This window comes from Phalangium opilio, unplaced genomic scaffold (genome assembly GCF_054372755.1).
Source record: "Phalangium opilio isolate 3A_F unplaced genomic scaffold, DU_Popi_V2 ptg000209l_1, whole genome shotgun sequence".
Taxonomy (NCBI): Eukaryota; Metazoa; Arthropoda; class Arachnida; order Opiliones; family Phalangiidae; genus Phalangium; species Phalangium opilio.
Window position 1 is genome coordinate 5,067,500 of NW_028324217.1, and position 16,820 is coordinate 5,084,319.

Consider the following 16,820-nt stretch of genomic DNA (forward strand, 5'->3'; position numbering starts at 1 on the left):
GAGCGAGTCGAGCCGAGTTGTGCTCGCCGGAATCCCTTTCACATACTATTTAGTCGCGAACCAAAGCACTCGTTAACCATACGGCAGCTAAAAACGCTACCTATTTCGATGTATTGTTAAAACGTGGCTCCACTGTTTGTTTGTTTTACAGTACCTATATTATCGTTGTCCAATGCTTACAAATAATAATAATATTGGATCGGTTTAAATTTATCGGTATATCGATTTGATATCGATTGACATCGATCGAGATGAGTGATTCTTTCGATTCGAGTTCGAAAACCTTGCCGGATTGTTACGAAAGTGAGACAACAACATCTGCAGTTGGATTTATTAATCATCAAGATGAGTGTCAACTTGATAGTGATGTAGGTGTTGTCGATGAAGAGTGGTATGTCAGTGGTAAGTTATCAATTGATTTTGTTTTTTTTATGACGTGGTTTTTTTATTTTAAGTTATTTGCAACGTATTGGGTTTGAATTTGAATTTTTTTCTGAGTTGCTTATCTTTGAGTATTGCCGGTTTCCGTTGGTTGCTAGTAATCTGATACCATGGAGAAATATTAATGGAGACTTATGTGCATTTAATGCTGTTTAAAGGCACTTTCGTTCTCACTCCAATAAAATTACTCTATGGAAAATTCCAATGGAAAACGGTTTATGTGTGATTCATTAATTGGGTCCTGATATGGATTCTTATCCAGAAGTTAAAAATGTCAGCAATCTATTCCTGGGCCTTTTTAATTATAATAAAAATTTAGTTTAATTGGCGCTAATTTTAATTAAATTAACTTAATTAACATTAACACTAAGTAAGCGGCGTATGATTAATAGTAACGTGGTTGAAGAATATGTTATAGATATGGAATTTGGAGATTTTGAAGTTAATAAGGTTAGGTTAAGGTGGGTTCAATTAAAATTAAAATTAAACTAATTACCATTAAAACTAATTAGGCGAAGTGTTATTCCTTGTGACGTTTTTGCGCCATGGTTCAGAGGTCGAATTAGGAGATTTTGAAGTTAATAACGTTAGGTTAAGTTGGGGCTAATTAAAATTAAATGAGCATTAAAACTAATTAAGTGAAGTGTGATTCATTGTAACGCGCATGGGGAATGGTGTAGAGATCGAATAGAGAGATTTTGATTATAATAAGCTGACCGGTTAGGTAAGGAATACTTTAAAGGTACTTGGGACTAATTATAATTAAATTAATCAACATTAAAACTCATTAAGCGTAGTCTGATTTATTGTTAGGTAGGTATAATCTTAGTAATTACTTATGTTGCTGATTTTAATGTTTTCATATTTTGGACTTTCAATATTAAATTAAAAATAATTAGTTTAATTGAGCCATAATTAAAATTAGCGTGATATTAATGAATATTAAAATGAGAGGTGCAGTATCTCTTGGAAAATGTACGGCACTAATTAGGCAGAGTATCCTAGGCAATTACCCTAATTGGGTCGAATTTGATCCCTTCTGCGTCTACAGGGATATTAATATAATATTAATTTCTTTTCGTACTAATTAAAATTAGTCTTTGATATTAATAAATTAAGGAATAATATTATGTATAGTAAATTAAAACTAAATAATGGATATTAACGAATTAAGGAAATAGTTTATAATACAATATATTAATATCAAAGATTAATTTTAAATAAAAAAAACTAGAGAATTGATTAATAAATTAAAATTAATCTTAGATATTAATAAATTACAGAAGAATTATAAAATAAATCAAAATTAGTTTTTTTTATAATATTAAATTAAAGAAAAAATTATAGAATTAATAAATTACAATTAATCTTTGACAGTAATAAATTAACGAAAATATAAAATTATTTTTAATAAATTACAATAATTGTATAATTAAACGAGAATTATACAATACAAATTTGTCTTCGATATTAATTAAAAATAGAAGAATTATATACAATAAATTAAAATTAATATTGGATATTAACAAATTATGGAAGAATTATATAATAAATTAAAATTAATCTTATATATTAATAAATTATTGAATAATAGTATATAAATTAAAATTATTAATCTTGCATATTTAAAAATCATAAACATAGCTAAAAAACAAATTACCATAATTTCCAGTTGATTTGGTATTCATTCAAAGAATTTTAAAAGCAAATAATTGCATCAACTTTCTTTTCACAAGTTTAGAAATTAATTTCTACCTTTTATGTTTTGTATTTATTTAAATTATGGTGTAAATGTGTTAATTATATGCATTACTACTCGGCTAACACTCTTAAAGAATGTTATTCGTTATAATAACCAATTTAAGCGAAGGAATTTGTTAATTTTGTGGAAACTTTCTCAGAAAGAAATAACTTTTGCGGTCCGGTGATTTCTTCACTTTGAAATTACAGGTGCTCGGTGTTTGTATGTGGTTCTCCCCTATATCTCTGAAAAAAAAATTGGATTGAGGCACCAGCTCGGGTCATTAAACAATTTGTTTCTCTTTTAATACGTGTATATTTTACCCCTAGAGAGGTACAGGGTGTTTCTGATAAGTCTACCATAAATTAAAATGTGATGTGTTCTTTGGGTCAAACCAAGAAGCGATATCTAGTTTATTAGGGAGAAGGTATAAGATGCCTTAGTATTCGCGCGCCATAGTCCCAGTCCCCCTTTCAAAATACAAGGGGGGGGACGTAAAAGGAGGCCGGGCTATTTCGCATCTCCTCAGACGACGGAAAATACGTAATTTTCGTCATTCGCGTCGCGCTGAGGTGAGTTTTCAAGAACCAATGAGATGCTGCTTGTATTTAGAACCTTTCTGTTAGATAAAGGTTCAGTAACGGTCTTAGATTCACGAATGTTGAAGCATGGAACATGTTACTCCCCATGTGTTCGACTATTTCCATGTTTTAGGGGACAATCAATGTTTGGGAGCCCATATCTCTGTAACTAAATGTTGTTGACCCCATGCTTGTTCTTTAAACACTTGCTACTCAGTTTGACCTCCCAAGAACACGCCCCTTAATTATCAGAAATACCCTGTATGCAATGTACCCAAGCACCCCTATATTATGAAACGGTTTTACAAATAAATTTACAATAAATAAAAACACCTGTTTACGAAATATAAAAACAATGAATGAGGGTGCTTTGTCAACTTAATTAGAAGTAAATAATGCAAACTAAAATGCGTATTGACCTAAATAGAGTTCACCATAGCTTAGCCGGAAAGAGTCTCCTGGCTATGTAGATACTAAACACCAAATAGTCTTTGGTCCAACAATAATTTAAATGCTGCTCAGAAATGTATTTAACCAGGGATAGATTTAATTTTAGAAGTAGGAATGGAGAACGGTTAGTATTTACTTCAGTCCGACTCATAGCCCACCCAGTATAGAGCCCCTCCCTCCAACACGTAACGAGAAGTTTAAATTATCTTATTGGCTCACTTAAACTACGTTTTGATGACGGTGCTGACGTTTACTTCAGTCCGACTCATAGCCCAGTATAGAGCCTCTCCCTCCAACACGTAACGAGAAGTTTAAATTATCTTATTGGCTCACTTAAACTACGTTTTGATGACGTTGCTGACGGGGACGGCGAAAAATACGTAATCCCTTTTTACCTCTGTCGCTATGACTCGCCTCTACTTTCATACCCCTCCGTCCAGTGTGAAGGGAGTCCGGGACTTTGACGCGCGCTCATATTACTCTGTTCTCCATTACTACTTCTAAAATTAAATCTATCCCTTATAGAATATATAACGTCAGTGCATTTCAAAATATTCTTTACTAATTAGCACATTAGTTACTTATATCATATAGACGAACTTTATGGCTTTCAGGCTTAGATTTGTTGCCATGTTTTTTTTTTTTGATTGCAAGTATTGTTAATATCATTTCGAAAAAATAAAAATAAACCCCAAAAAATTTCTCGCAAATACAAATTAAATTCAAACCTTCCGATCAATGAAATGTTTTTAAGCAACCTCGAGTAAGGACATCGTTAAGTTTTGATTAAAACTACGGAAACGGCCTCTCTCTCTCTCTCTGTAGGCATACTTAATTTTTGACCATGAAACAAGCTAGATTCCTTGTTTGAAACAAAAATTACCCCACGGCGTCTAATCATTCAAGATTTTATTAAAAAAATAAAAAGGCACACAGACTTCGCTTCTGTTTCAAAACAAATTGTCGGAAGATCCAATTTTCATGAAGGTTGCATACAGTCTTGAATTTCAATTTAACGTATCTGTTTCGACTTTATACTTAAAGATACTATAGTAAGCGTTTCAGGAAATTAAATATATAACGTTATAATATCATTATCGTTAAGCCAAAAATGATGAAAGAGTTTTCTTATAATATATAACAATTTCAGTGCATGCAAGAGGCAAATCCTTAACAATTTCCGTGGTTAAATATATAATAAGTTTCATCTTAAATTTAGAACTTAAGTTTATTGTAACAATACTCTGTTTATTATTATATCATGGAAGTTAATGAAGAATGTTGGTATTACCAAAATACAGGGTGTTTCTGATTGATAAGTGTAACACAAATTAAGGGGGATGTTCTTTGGGCAATTTTGAGGCCAAAACTTTTTATGATATTTTGACCTAAGGCCCACTGTTTTCAAGTTAAGATTGTCAATAGTTTTTTACGGATGGCCCCTTAAACTGAAAGATAATGATTTTTAATTTTAAACACTAATCTAATCATAACTAGAAAACAGTGGCCCGGACGGAAAAAATGTCATAGAACATTTTCGACTCAAAATCTCCCAGAGAACATCCCCCTGGATCACTGCCATTTTTTGCTAGTATTCATCACTATTCCTGTTGGGTTCCCTCAATTCACCAGACCAGATTGACTTAGGTAACTTGGTTTGTTCTCGTGCTGTTAATAGGTTCTTTTGCTAAAACACATGGTGCCCCTAATGAGCCACAGAAAAATGCCCCCTCTTTTCCCGCTTCTTCTAGGCCTTAATTTCATTGTTGAAACTCAAGTTAATCAAGTTCATTTCCGAAGCTGAACAAATATACTGTTTCATTATTTACTTCCGCCATTATTGGGGCATCTGCAAACCCCTTCCTAAAATTTGGGCAAAATCAACTTCCGCTGGGAAATAATGTTTTTATTTTAATTTTTTACTAGAGTTAATATGCATGGCTCGTACTATGGTTTGAAACAGAGCAGGATGGTAGATTCACCTGTCTTATTATAAGGCATGTATTTACTATGGGTTATAAATAGATGCTACTCTTTCAGGTGGCCCTGTAGCGCTTCATTACAAACATAAGGCTAAAGTTGGGGTCTGGCATAGAGGCTTTGCATTGTGTACGCGAAATAATATTTAAACGAGCTCAATAAAATAATTCACTTATTATACAGAAAAATTAATTTAATGCATTAAATAATAGTGTTAATTCTGGTTTTGCTCGGTTCAACTTGTTTATGTTAGATTGTGTTTCTTTTAAATGGATAATTAGGGCTAGAATAGTTTCTTTTTTAATTTAAAGAGTCTGAAATAATGAATATATCAATTAGAACCATGTTTCTTGCTACAATATTAAACGAGATATAAGTAATTAAATTTCCGTAATCATTAAACCTTAAAATCGACCATGTTCAAGGAGTGGTAGTATGTTTTCCCATGTAACTTGCACAATATGTGTGAATTTCCATGTAGGCATGTACACCAAATATTCTTTCGATCATTTAAATTTTATGAATAATTTTGGATAATATTCTTGAATTATTGTTTAGGGCATAACGAACCCTTCACCATCGTGTTTACAAAGATTTGAACTCGACCCATTCCAATTTCAAACTGCAATCTTCGAATTTACATTTACCAAAGTCAAAGTGTTTCTTATCTATCAAGATAAGCAAAAACATGCCTGAAATAGAAAGCAAGCGTTAATTATACACGTCTCGTAAGCTACCTGTCAAAATAACAAGGAACAGCCTGTTATTATGTCACAAATATCTTTTAATTCCAGACTTAACCTTCCCTAATTACAAGTTTGAAGGTTCGTTAACCGCGAAACTAAGTATATATAGAAAGTCGATCAGATAAATGTAAAACGCTTATGTATGCAAACAAATATAACAATAGACGCTATATAGATAAGAAAACTCTCTCATTTGACTAACCTATATATTATATCAATGTCATCATATACTCAAGGAGTCGGACAACTGAACTTTTCTCGTCATTTACAGCAAGAAGTGATATCTAGTTTATTAGGGAGAAGGTATAAGATGCCTATGTATTCGCGCGAGCCATAGTCCCAGTCCCCCTTTCAAAATACAAGGGGGACGTAAAAGGAGGCCGACCGGGCTATTTCGCCTCTCCTCAGTCGGATGCTGGCTGGTTGTAATTTAGAGGCGGGGATTAACAGTCCGGACCTACGTGTGTTTGGACTGGAGATAAAGCTAGATTATAAATGTGGCGAATTTACACCTTCTCCCTAATAAACTAGATATCACTTCTTATTTACAGTTAATAATTTTAGAAATACAATGCAGTTCAGATAACCATTTTAAAATAAGTGAACGAAAAATAATTATGAAACTGTCCGACCTCTTGCGCCTAGCTATTATCCTTTTGTTGATAATTGTGAAGCTTTGACAAGGCCAGCACGCGTTCAATGGCACCCAAATTACGCGCTGTCTAATCAGGAATCTTTTTTAAAATAGCTATTTGCGTTGTTAAAATTTAGTTTGTTTAAAACTGCACGAGAGTCATCGGCACGTTTTTCTATACACTCATAAGAAAAAAACCTGTAGGATAGCAAAGATTTAAATACTACTTTTTCCTTCTGGGTTTTTTTCTTCACTATTACTATTACATCTATCAGTCTGGAAATCTTTTTGTCTTGAAATCGGTTTCACGCTTTCAACTTCAAAAATTCAAATCTTCCTTAACGCCGTAAACAAAGCCTCATGTGCTCGATGTTTTTTTATCTTATGTTATTCTGATATTGCATTGTATGCAAAACCGAAAAGGAAAACTGTTACCCCGTGACTTGCTCCAAGATCATACACACCACTTTGATGATTTTGATTGGTGGTGTTTTTCTTTCAACGTTGTTTTTGGTTTCATCAAGGTCTTTGCCCATCCAATTATGGAACGATCTTTTTACGATCAAGTTCAATTTGAGGTTTAAAAGGCTATTGAAAATGTATGAAGAGATTGAAATAGATATTCGTATTTTATTGCAGCACGTGAAATATAGCTTAAAAGATACTAATTTACATAATTTATTTTGTCTTTTGGATAAAATTGCAATTATGACTTGCGTATTTTCGAAAGACAATACTGTTTTAATATTCAAGAGAAGCGGCTTATTTTATAATTTAAGTATATAATGTGTATAAGTATATAATGTATATAAGTATATTTTTCGTAAGTGTGACTCTTTCCATACTACTATTGCCATTTCTCCTCTAGCTATCCTAGAAAGGAACGTCGAAAAAGGCAGCAACTGGGTGGGGAACATTATTTGAAATACGTCACAGGCAACACGTGATGCCAAGATCCAAAGACTCCTTATAGATTGGTACTGGTCACCTAGTCCTGGTTTTCGCGTGATTACAACGTCTAATTCTTTTAAGTTGTTATTTTTGATATAAAACGAACTAAGCTATACCTTCTTTGAACCACGCCTCGTTTCAGTCACATGCGTATGACGTATTTAAGATAACATTTACCCACCCACCGCTGCCTACTTCTTTCGAGTCACGTTAAATTGCAGATGGGTGCTCGTTGCAAAAACCCTTTAAAACCATACTTATGGAAACTATGATACCCTTATGATGAAACTTATATTATACACACTTAAAATGAAATGATTTCGATGAAGGAAACAGATGCGCATTATGACGTCATTGCAATTTTTCTTACTATATAATCTGAGCAGATTGTGAACGGAATAGTATAATTTTTCTAAAGTCATGCAAGGTCATTTAAGAATTAATAAAATCTGTCATTGTAGACAAAGACTGGAAAGTGTAAAAGATAAGGTTTGAAAATGAACTGCCTGAAGTAACAGATATTAAAATTTTCACTTTTGAAGACATCATTATAAAACATCAATTATTTTAAAAAATTCTTATCTTACTTTTTTTCACCAAAATTACTTCGGGAAAGTATTTTAAAAAGGAACATGCGCGTTATTTAAAAATACTACGGCTTTACATTTTATTTTTTATCAAATATTTAAAATTAGGTAGAAAATTGACCCTATAACGTGAGAAAATCGTTGAGAGCTTACAAAATATAAACCGTATTAAAACTTTACAAAACATATTCTTAAATTGTAAAGCTTTCAAAGTATTAAATATTAACGTGCTGTGTTGCTCTCAAATATCACGATCAATCTACAGATCTTTTCGACACTAATAACTAAATCACAAAGAAAAGGCCTATATTATTTTCCGCTTCGCAATATTTTCAATTTTAAAATATAAAAATTTAAACTCTTCAAGAGAAATCTTTTCAGATATCCAAGCATTTGAATCTCCTAGAATCAAATGTTAGTTGAAAGTAAAAGCAGTACCAAGCTAGTATCCCTTAAACCCTTCTTGGTGACAACTACTATTGAGGACAAAATAGTTGGTAAATATTGCTGAAAAATATTTTGGGAAAATGAAATTTTGGTGAAAAAAAGTAAGATAAGAATTTTTTAAAATAATTGATGTTTTATAATGATGTCTTCAAAAGTGAAAATTTTAATATCTGTTACTTCAGGCAGTTCATTTTCAAACCTTATCTTTTACACTTTCCAGTCTTTGTCTACAATGACAGATTTTATTAATATCTGTCACTTCAGTCTTCATATTAATTAAAATTCTTTAGAAAATATGGGAGAAAAAGTCCTAGGCCGTTGCGCGTCCATCGGTAATCTAGCTTAGTGCTTAAAATTATGAACTGTTTCTTCTTTTATGACATCTAATTGCGATATCTTTCCCGCGAAATCGTCAACAGTTCATTGAACGTCGTATTTACTTTCAGTTATTAAATCTGATCCGATAAGGTGATAATTTTCATCCGACCTAGCGCTATCTGAACGATTTATAATCTTATATCTGTTCAGATATCTTTTTAATTTTACAGATATCCGTGTTTAACTTTATACACTGATTACATGTACAACCATTCCAGTACACATTAAAAGGTATCGTTCCTTTCAAACGAATTCCCAATGGACCGAAATCCCATTCGACCGAATATCCCGCAATGATTTTAGATTTCCAGCCCAATGGCTATATTCCCGATGGACCGAAATCCCAATCGTCCGAATATGCCTCTAAAAAATACATGAATATAACTTGAAACACTGTAGCCGTAAGCGATTCGGTGGTGTAGTGCATACGATGTTGGACTGCGAAGCGATAGGTTGTTGGTTCGAATCTCCGAAAGGTATGTTAATAATATTAAAAGTAAATGTTTCGTGATACTAATTAAAACGCTCACTTTCATTCCTTTCAAGGCAAGAGATATATAGAATTAATAAACAAATTGTGCTTAAAATGGAGTACAGTCTTAATGGTAGTTCCATCAATGTCTTTAAATTTTAAATTAAAATTTTAATATTTTGGTTTCGGGTGGGTTGGGTTAGGTTAGGTTAGGTTAAGTTAGGTTAGCATAGGTTAAGTTAGGTTAGCTTAGGTTAGGTTAGCTTAGGTTAGTTTAGGTTTGGTTTGGTTCCAATAATTCGTTGACACCTTTTCCAAAATATTATCCCTTTAAATAGCTACCACCTTTTCCAAAACATTCGCCTATTAATTAGCTGCCACCTTTTCCAAAAGATTTTCCTATTAATTAGCTGCCACCTTTTTCAAAATATTCTCCTATTAATTAGCTGCAACCTTTTCCAAAACATTCTCTTACTAATTAGCTACCACATTTTCCAAAATACTCTCCTTTTAACTAGCTACCACCTTTTCCAAAATATGCTCCTTTTAATTAGCTACCACCTTTTCCAAAACATTCTCCTATTAATTAGCTGCCACCTTTTCCAAAATATTCTCCTATTAATTAGCTGCAACCTTTTCCAAAACATTCTCCTACTAATTAGATGCCACATTTTCCAAAATATTCTCCTTTTAATTAGCTACCACCTTTTCTAAAATATTCTCCTATAAATTAGCTGCCACCTTTTCCAACATATACTCCAATTAATTATCTGACATCTTTTCCAAAATATTTCTATTATTGCTAATAAATGGTTCGTGGCAAGAGGCGGGCTTTTAATACTCATATAAATAAGGTGAGGTTCGCCGTAATTAAAACGTAGTTAAAATAAGTGCAGTAATACATTTTCAACTCACATTTATTTTAACAATAATAAGTTGTGAAATTAAAAATATATTTAATGCAAAACCACACAGTATGTCTTCTTCCAGTTCAATAGAATTTCGGTCCAATGGGACTATAATAAAACCGCACCTTTGGCTACGTTCGGTCGAATGGGACCCCAAAAAAAAACCCCTTCTGTCGAATGGGAATTCGGTTCAATGGGACCAAAGCCATTAAAACCCTCAATTATTTAGCCAAGACTGAGATACAGAGATTCATGTAATTTTACAAGCAGGAATAGAGAACAGGGGACTTTTTGCGCACGTCAAACACCCTTCCTTGAGTCGGGGCCGGGGGGGCGTATGAAAGAAGAGGCTGGTCATTAAGACAGAGGTAAAGAGCAACGATCTATTTTTGGCCGTCTCCGTCAGCAACGTCATCAAAACGTAGTTTTAGTGAGCCAATTAGATAATTTAAAATTTTCAATACGAGTTGAAGGGATTGGATTTATACTGGGCAATGTGTCGGACTGAAGTTTACACCATGAACCTTCTATATAATGGACCAAAATCTTAATGGCGGATCCCATGTTAAAGTTTTCTTGCTAAAGTGTCCCAAAATAATAAAGAAAAAAAGCTAGCAGACGACAAGGTCTTGGAGAAAGACGGTACAATGTAAACTAGTAAAATGGCCGCTTGGTCTCATTTCGCTAAGACTTTGGACAAATGTAAATTTTTTTGCATCAATTTAAAAGTAGAGTTTAATAAAATAATTAAAAATAGGAAAATTAAAGATCTGTGCGTTTGGCAATTGTGAGAGTGATTCAAAGAAATTAAAATGTAAAAACATAAACAGATTTTATTAATATCTGTCACTTCAGTCTTCATATTAATTAAAATTCTTTAGAAAATATGGGAGAAAAAGTCCTAGGCCGTTGCGCGTCCATCGGTAATCTAGCTTAAATACCAGCCGTCGGTAATACAGCTAAATTACTAGTCGTCGGTAATGCGACTAAATTACCAGTCGTCGGTAATGCGGCTAAATTACCAGTCGTCGGTAATCTAGCTTAATTACCGGTCGTCGGTAATCTAGCTTAATTACCGGTCGTCGGTAATCTAGCTTAATTACCAGTCGTCGGTAATCTAGCTTAATTACCAGTCCTCGGTAATATAGCTTAATTACCGGTCGTCGTTAATCTAGCTTAATTACCGGTCGTCGGTAATCTAGCTTAATTACCGGTCGTCGGTAATCTAGCTTAATTACCGATCGTCGGTAATCTAGCTTAATTACCGGTCGTCGGTAATCTAGCTTAATTACCGGTCGTCGGTAATCTAGCTTAATTACCGGTCGTCGGTAATCTAGCTTAATTACCGATCGTCGGTATTACCAGTCGTCGGTAATCTAGCTTAATTACCATTCGTCTGTAATGTAGCTTAATTACCGGTCGTCGGTAATCTAGCTTAATTACCGGTCGTCAGTAATCTAGCTTAATTACCGGTCGTCGGTAATCTAGCTTAATTACCGGTCGTCGTTAATCTAGCTTAATTACCGGTCGTCGGTAATACGGCTAAATTACTAGTCGTCGGTAATGCGACTAAATTACCAGTCGTCGGTAATGCCGCTAAATTACCAGTCGTCGGTAATCTAGCTTAATTACCGGTCGTCGGTAATCTAGCTTAATTTCCGGTCGTCGGTAATCTAGCTTAATTACCGGTCGTCGGTAATCTAGCTTAATTACCGGTCGTCGGTAATCTAGCTTAATTACCGGTCGTCGGTAATCTAGCTTAATTTCCGGTCGTCGTTAGTCTAGCTTAATTACCGGTCGTCGGTAATCTAGCTTAATTACCGGTCGTCGGTAATCTAGCTCAATTACCGGTCGTCGGTAATCTAGCTTAATTACCGGTCGTCGGTAATCTAGCTTAATTACCGATCGTCGTTAATCTAGCTTAATTACCGGTCGTCGGTAATCTAGCTTAATTACCGGTCGTCGGTAATCTAGCTTAATTACCGGTCGTCGGTAATCTAGCTTAATTACCGGTCGTCGGTAATCTAGCTTAATTACCGATCGTCGTTAATCTAGCTTAATTGCCGGTCGTCGGTAATCTAGCTTAATTACCGATCGTCGGTAATCTAGCTTAATTACCGATCGTCGGTAATCTAGCTTAATTACCGGTCGTCGGTAATCTAGCTTAATTACCGGTCATCGGTAATCTAGCTTAATTACCGGTCGTCGGTAATCTAGCTTAATTACCGGTCGTCGGTAATCTAGCTTAATTACCGGTCGTCGGTAATCTAGCTTAATTACCGGTCGTCGGTAATCTAGCTTAATTACCGGTCGTCGGTAATCTAGCTTAATTACCGGTCGTCGTTAATCTAGCTTAATTACCGGTCGTCGGTAATCTAGCTTAATTACCGGTCGTCGGTAATCTAGCTTAATTACCGGTCGTCGGTATTACCAGTCGTCGGTAATCTAGCTTAATTACCGGTCGTCGGTAATCTAGCTTAATTACCGGTCGTCGGTAATCTAGCTTAATTGCCGGTCGTCGGTAATCTAGCTTAATTACCGGTCGTCGTTAATCTAGCTTGATTACCGGTCGTCGGTAATCTAGCTTAATTACCGGTCGTCGTTAATCTAGCTTAATTACCGGTCGTCGGTAATCTAGCTTAATTACCGGTCGTCGGTAATCTAGCTTAATTTCCGGTCGTCGTTAGTCTAGCTTAATTACCGGTCGTCGGTAATCTAGCTTAATTACCGGTCGTCGGTAATCTAGCTCAATTACCGGTCGTCGGTAATCTAGCTTAATTACCGGTCGTCGGTAATCTAGCTTAATTACCGATCGTCGTTAATCTAGCTTAATTACCGGTCGTCGGTAATCTAGCTTAATTACCGGTCGTCGGTAATCTAGCTTAATTACCGGTCGTCGGTAATCTAGCTTAATTACCGGTCGTCGGTAATCTAGCTTAATTACCGATCGTCGTTAATCTAGCTTAATTACCGGTCGTCGGTAATCTAGCTTAATTACCGATCGTCGGTAATCTAGCTTAATTACCGATCGTCGGTAATCTAGCTTAATTACCGGTCGTCGGTAATCTAGCTTAATTACCGGTCATCGGTAATCTAGCTTAATTACCGGTCGTCGGTAATCTAGCTTAATTACCGGTCGTCGGTAATCTAGCTTAATTACCGGTCGTCGGTAATCTAGCTTAATTACCGGTCGTCGGTAATCTAGCTTAATTACCGGTCGTCGGTAATCTAGCTTAATTACCGGTCGTCGTTAATCTAGCTTAATTACCGGTCGTCGGTAATCTAGCTTAATTACCGGTCGTCGGTAATCTAGCTTAATTACCGGTCGTCGGTATTACCAGTCGTCGGTAATCTAGCTTAATTACCGGTCGTCGGTAATCTAGCTTAATTACCGGTCGTCGGTAATCTAGCTTAATTGCCGGTCGTCGGTAATCTAGCTTAATTACCGGTCGTCGTTAATCTAGCTTGATTACCGGTCGTCGGTAATCTAGCTTAATTACCGGTCGTCGTTAATCTAGCTTAATTACCGGTCGTCGGTAATCTAGCTTAATTACCGGTCGTCGGTATTACCAGTCGTCGGTAATCTAGCTTAATTACCATTCGTCTGTAATGTAGCTTAATTACCGATTGTCGGTAATCTAGCTTAATTACCATTCGTCGGTAATGTAGCTTAATTACCATTTGTCGGTAATCTAGCTTAATTACCAGTCGTCGGTAATCTAGCTTAATTACCAGTCGTCCGTAATCTAGCTTAATTACCAGTCGTCCGTAATCTAGCTTAATTACCAGTCGTCCGTAATCTAGCTTCATTACCAGTCGTCGGTAATCTGGTTTAATTACCATTCGTCGGTAATCTGGTTTAATTACCAGTCGTCGGTAATCTGAATTAATTACCAGTCGTCGGTAATCTGGTTTAATTACCCTTAATTGGTAATCTAGATTAATTACCCTTAATTGGTAATCTAGATTAATTACCCTTAATTGGTAATCTAGATTAATTACCCTTAATTGGTAATCTAGATTAATTACCCTTAATTGGTAATCTAGATTAATTACCCTTAATTGGTAATCTAGATTTATTACCCTTAATTGGTAATCTAGATTAATTACCCTTAATTGGTAATCTAGATTAATTACCCTTAATTGGTAATCTAGATTAATTACCCTTAATTGGTAATCTAGATTAATTACCCTTAATTGGTAATCTAGATTAATTACCCTTAATTGGTAATCTAGATTAATTACCCTTAATTGATAATCTAGATTAGTAACCCTTAATTGGTAATTTAATTAGTAACCCTTAATTCGTAATTTAATTAGTAACCATTAATTCGTAATTTAATTAGTAACCATTAATTCGTAATCTAGTTTAATAACCTCTAATTTGTAGTCTAGTTTAATTAACTCTAATTGATAATTTATTTTAAGAACGTTTAATTGGTAAACTACTTTAATTATTTAAATTCGTAATCTAGTTTATTTATCTTTAATTGGGAGTCTAGTTTAATTATCTTTTATTGGTAATCCAGAATAATTAGCAGGGAAAAGTTAAAATGTCCATTAAGCTAGTTTGAATTTGACTATATCCGCGACAATTTAGACCCGTGTGTTTTGATGGCGTCGCTGTAGCGGCCGCGTCAACGTCACTGCAGCAATATTAAAGCCGTCTTATCTCACTATCGATAGGCCATTCCAACCAAAAGGCATTAAGAAGAAACAATCGGATTATTATGAGGCAACTATACGTTAAAAAAGGCCAATATTGGCTGCGCTGATATTTCCTAATAAAACAGTGTATCCATCTAAATATCGCAGATTGGGGTAGTTTTTAAAATTTAAAATTAAACATACTTAAAATTAATTTTTCTCAAAAACCTTAAAAATGGTCCTAGAAAAAGGTTTAAATTTTGATATCAAACCGTTCCCAAACGTAACAAACGAATATTTCATGTCAAAAAGGTGGCCACAAAATGGCTAAATTTGAAAAAAACTCCATGTTATTTCTATGGGAAAATTTAACTTTTTCACCAAAAGGGCTGATTAATTTTATGGAAATGAAAACCACCCTTAGCAACTTTATTTTTTATACAATAAACTAATGGGTGGATCTTCTTGAAATTTTAACCACATATTGAGGGCCCGAATTGTAGTTCTGTGGAATTTTTTCAAAGCAGTTAATACGATACAAAAAAAGTTATAACCAATCAAAAAACCATCCTTATACATTAAAGTCGGTATGAGGTCTTATCTAAGAGAGCTATCGCTCTCCTAGAATTATATATTTTTGTAGGGTGACCTTTCTGGCGTATAATTTGTCCTTTAATTTCAATGCTTTCCCGCCGTAACTTCCCGCAATTTTCGTTAGTTTCAGTCTTATTTTTATCTTAGTTTTCCTTCTTTCGTCCAATCACGTCTTAGTAAACAATTAGAATTACGTTATGGTTTTGCAATAACAAAACCTAATTAAAACCGTTACAAGCTCATTTACCAGTTGTTTTACGTGTTAAATAAGAAAATTCATCTCATTAAACTTTACATTAAATCAATTTCAAATTTTAGAACTTCTTCATCAATATTCATCTTGTTAAACAATTATAATTACGTTATGGTTCTGCAATAACAAAACCTAATTAAAACCGTTACATGTTCATTTAGCAGTTGTTTTCACGTGTTAAATAAGAAAATGAAGCTCATTAAACTTTACATTAAATCAATTTCAAATTTTAAAAATTCTTCACCAATATTCATCTTGTTTTCCTGCTATTGTTTACTCTAATTACCAAGAATTAAAATACTGAAATGGGTTAAACAGCTACTTATTATGCGCTTAAATAATCATTTCCCAGTAATTAGAATTGTATATAAAATAGTGGGGTTGTTAGTTAGACCGCATATCCGATCCATTAACAATATTTACCATTAGTAATTATTATGGCTTATTAAAACATCGAAATTATTACCCAATTCCTCATCTACCTGATATGATTTGAAATGAATAATTGAATAGCATTATCTCCTACCATCGAAGAGCTTTTGAGTCTATTAACGATAAAACAAATCAAAGTATGAGTTTTATAAATAAAGAAAAATGTATGAATCATTTTAAGATAAAGTATACTTTATCTAATTGTATTTTGCTAAAACATAAAGGTGAACGTGATTTGAAGAGATGTTCGCTATCTTCTTCAATGAGGGTATTGTAGATGTAGAATTGTTGAGGTTAATAAATTGCGGAATTTGAACTCGTACCTGTACGTGTAGCCTGCCTTTGAACAAGCTCCAAATGAATCTACTGTTAATTTTGATTATTAATTATAACCACAAGTTTATAAGATATGTTCCTTCCATAAGTTTGTCACTGGTTACTGAGAGCATGTCATGATGTGACGTATAGGTCATAGATTCTCGTAAAGCGACGCCTGGTAAGGCGCTGTCAAAGGCTTAGAAATGCAGACTAAATAGTACCTAGATGAAATGAAAGTCCTACAAAATTAACCACAGAGT

The 16,820-nt window shown here is 34.1% G+C and overlaps 1 protein-coding gene and 1 long non-coding RNA gene across 2 annotated transcripts in view; one reads left to right on the top strand and one right to left on the bottom strand.

Moving 5' to 3' along the window:
- Nucleotides 1–16,820, top strand: part of LOC149618594 (cerebellar degeneration-related protein 2-like) — a 49,308-nt gene continuing 32,488 nt past the window's right edge. The window contains exon 1 of the mRNA XM_089855302.1: nucleotides 1–402. Coding sequence (XP_089711428.1) covers nucleotides 252–402 — 151 coding nt within the window. The 5' untranslated portion in view covers nucleotides 1–251. The remainder of the gene's footprint in view (nucleotides 403–16,820) is intronic.
- On the bottom strand, nucleotides 14,755–15,599 carry LOC149618595 (uncharacterized). Its single transcript, XR_016375259.1, has 2 exons — nucleotides 15,168–15,599; nucleotides 14,755–15,097 (listed from the first exon to the last, which is right to left on the bottom strand). It is a non-coding gene; the product is annotated as an uncharacterized LOC149618595 (long non-coding RNA).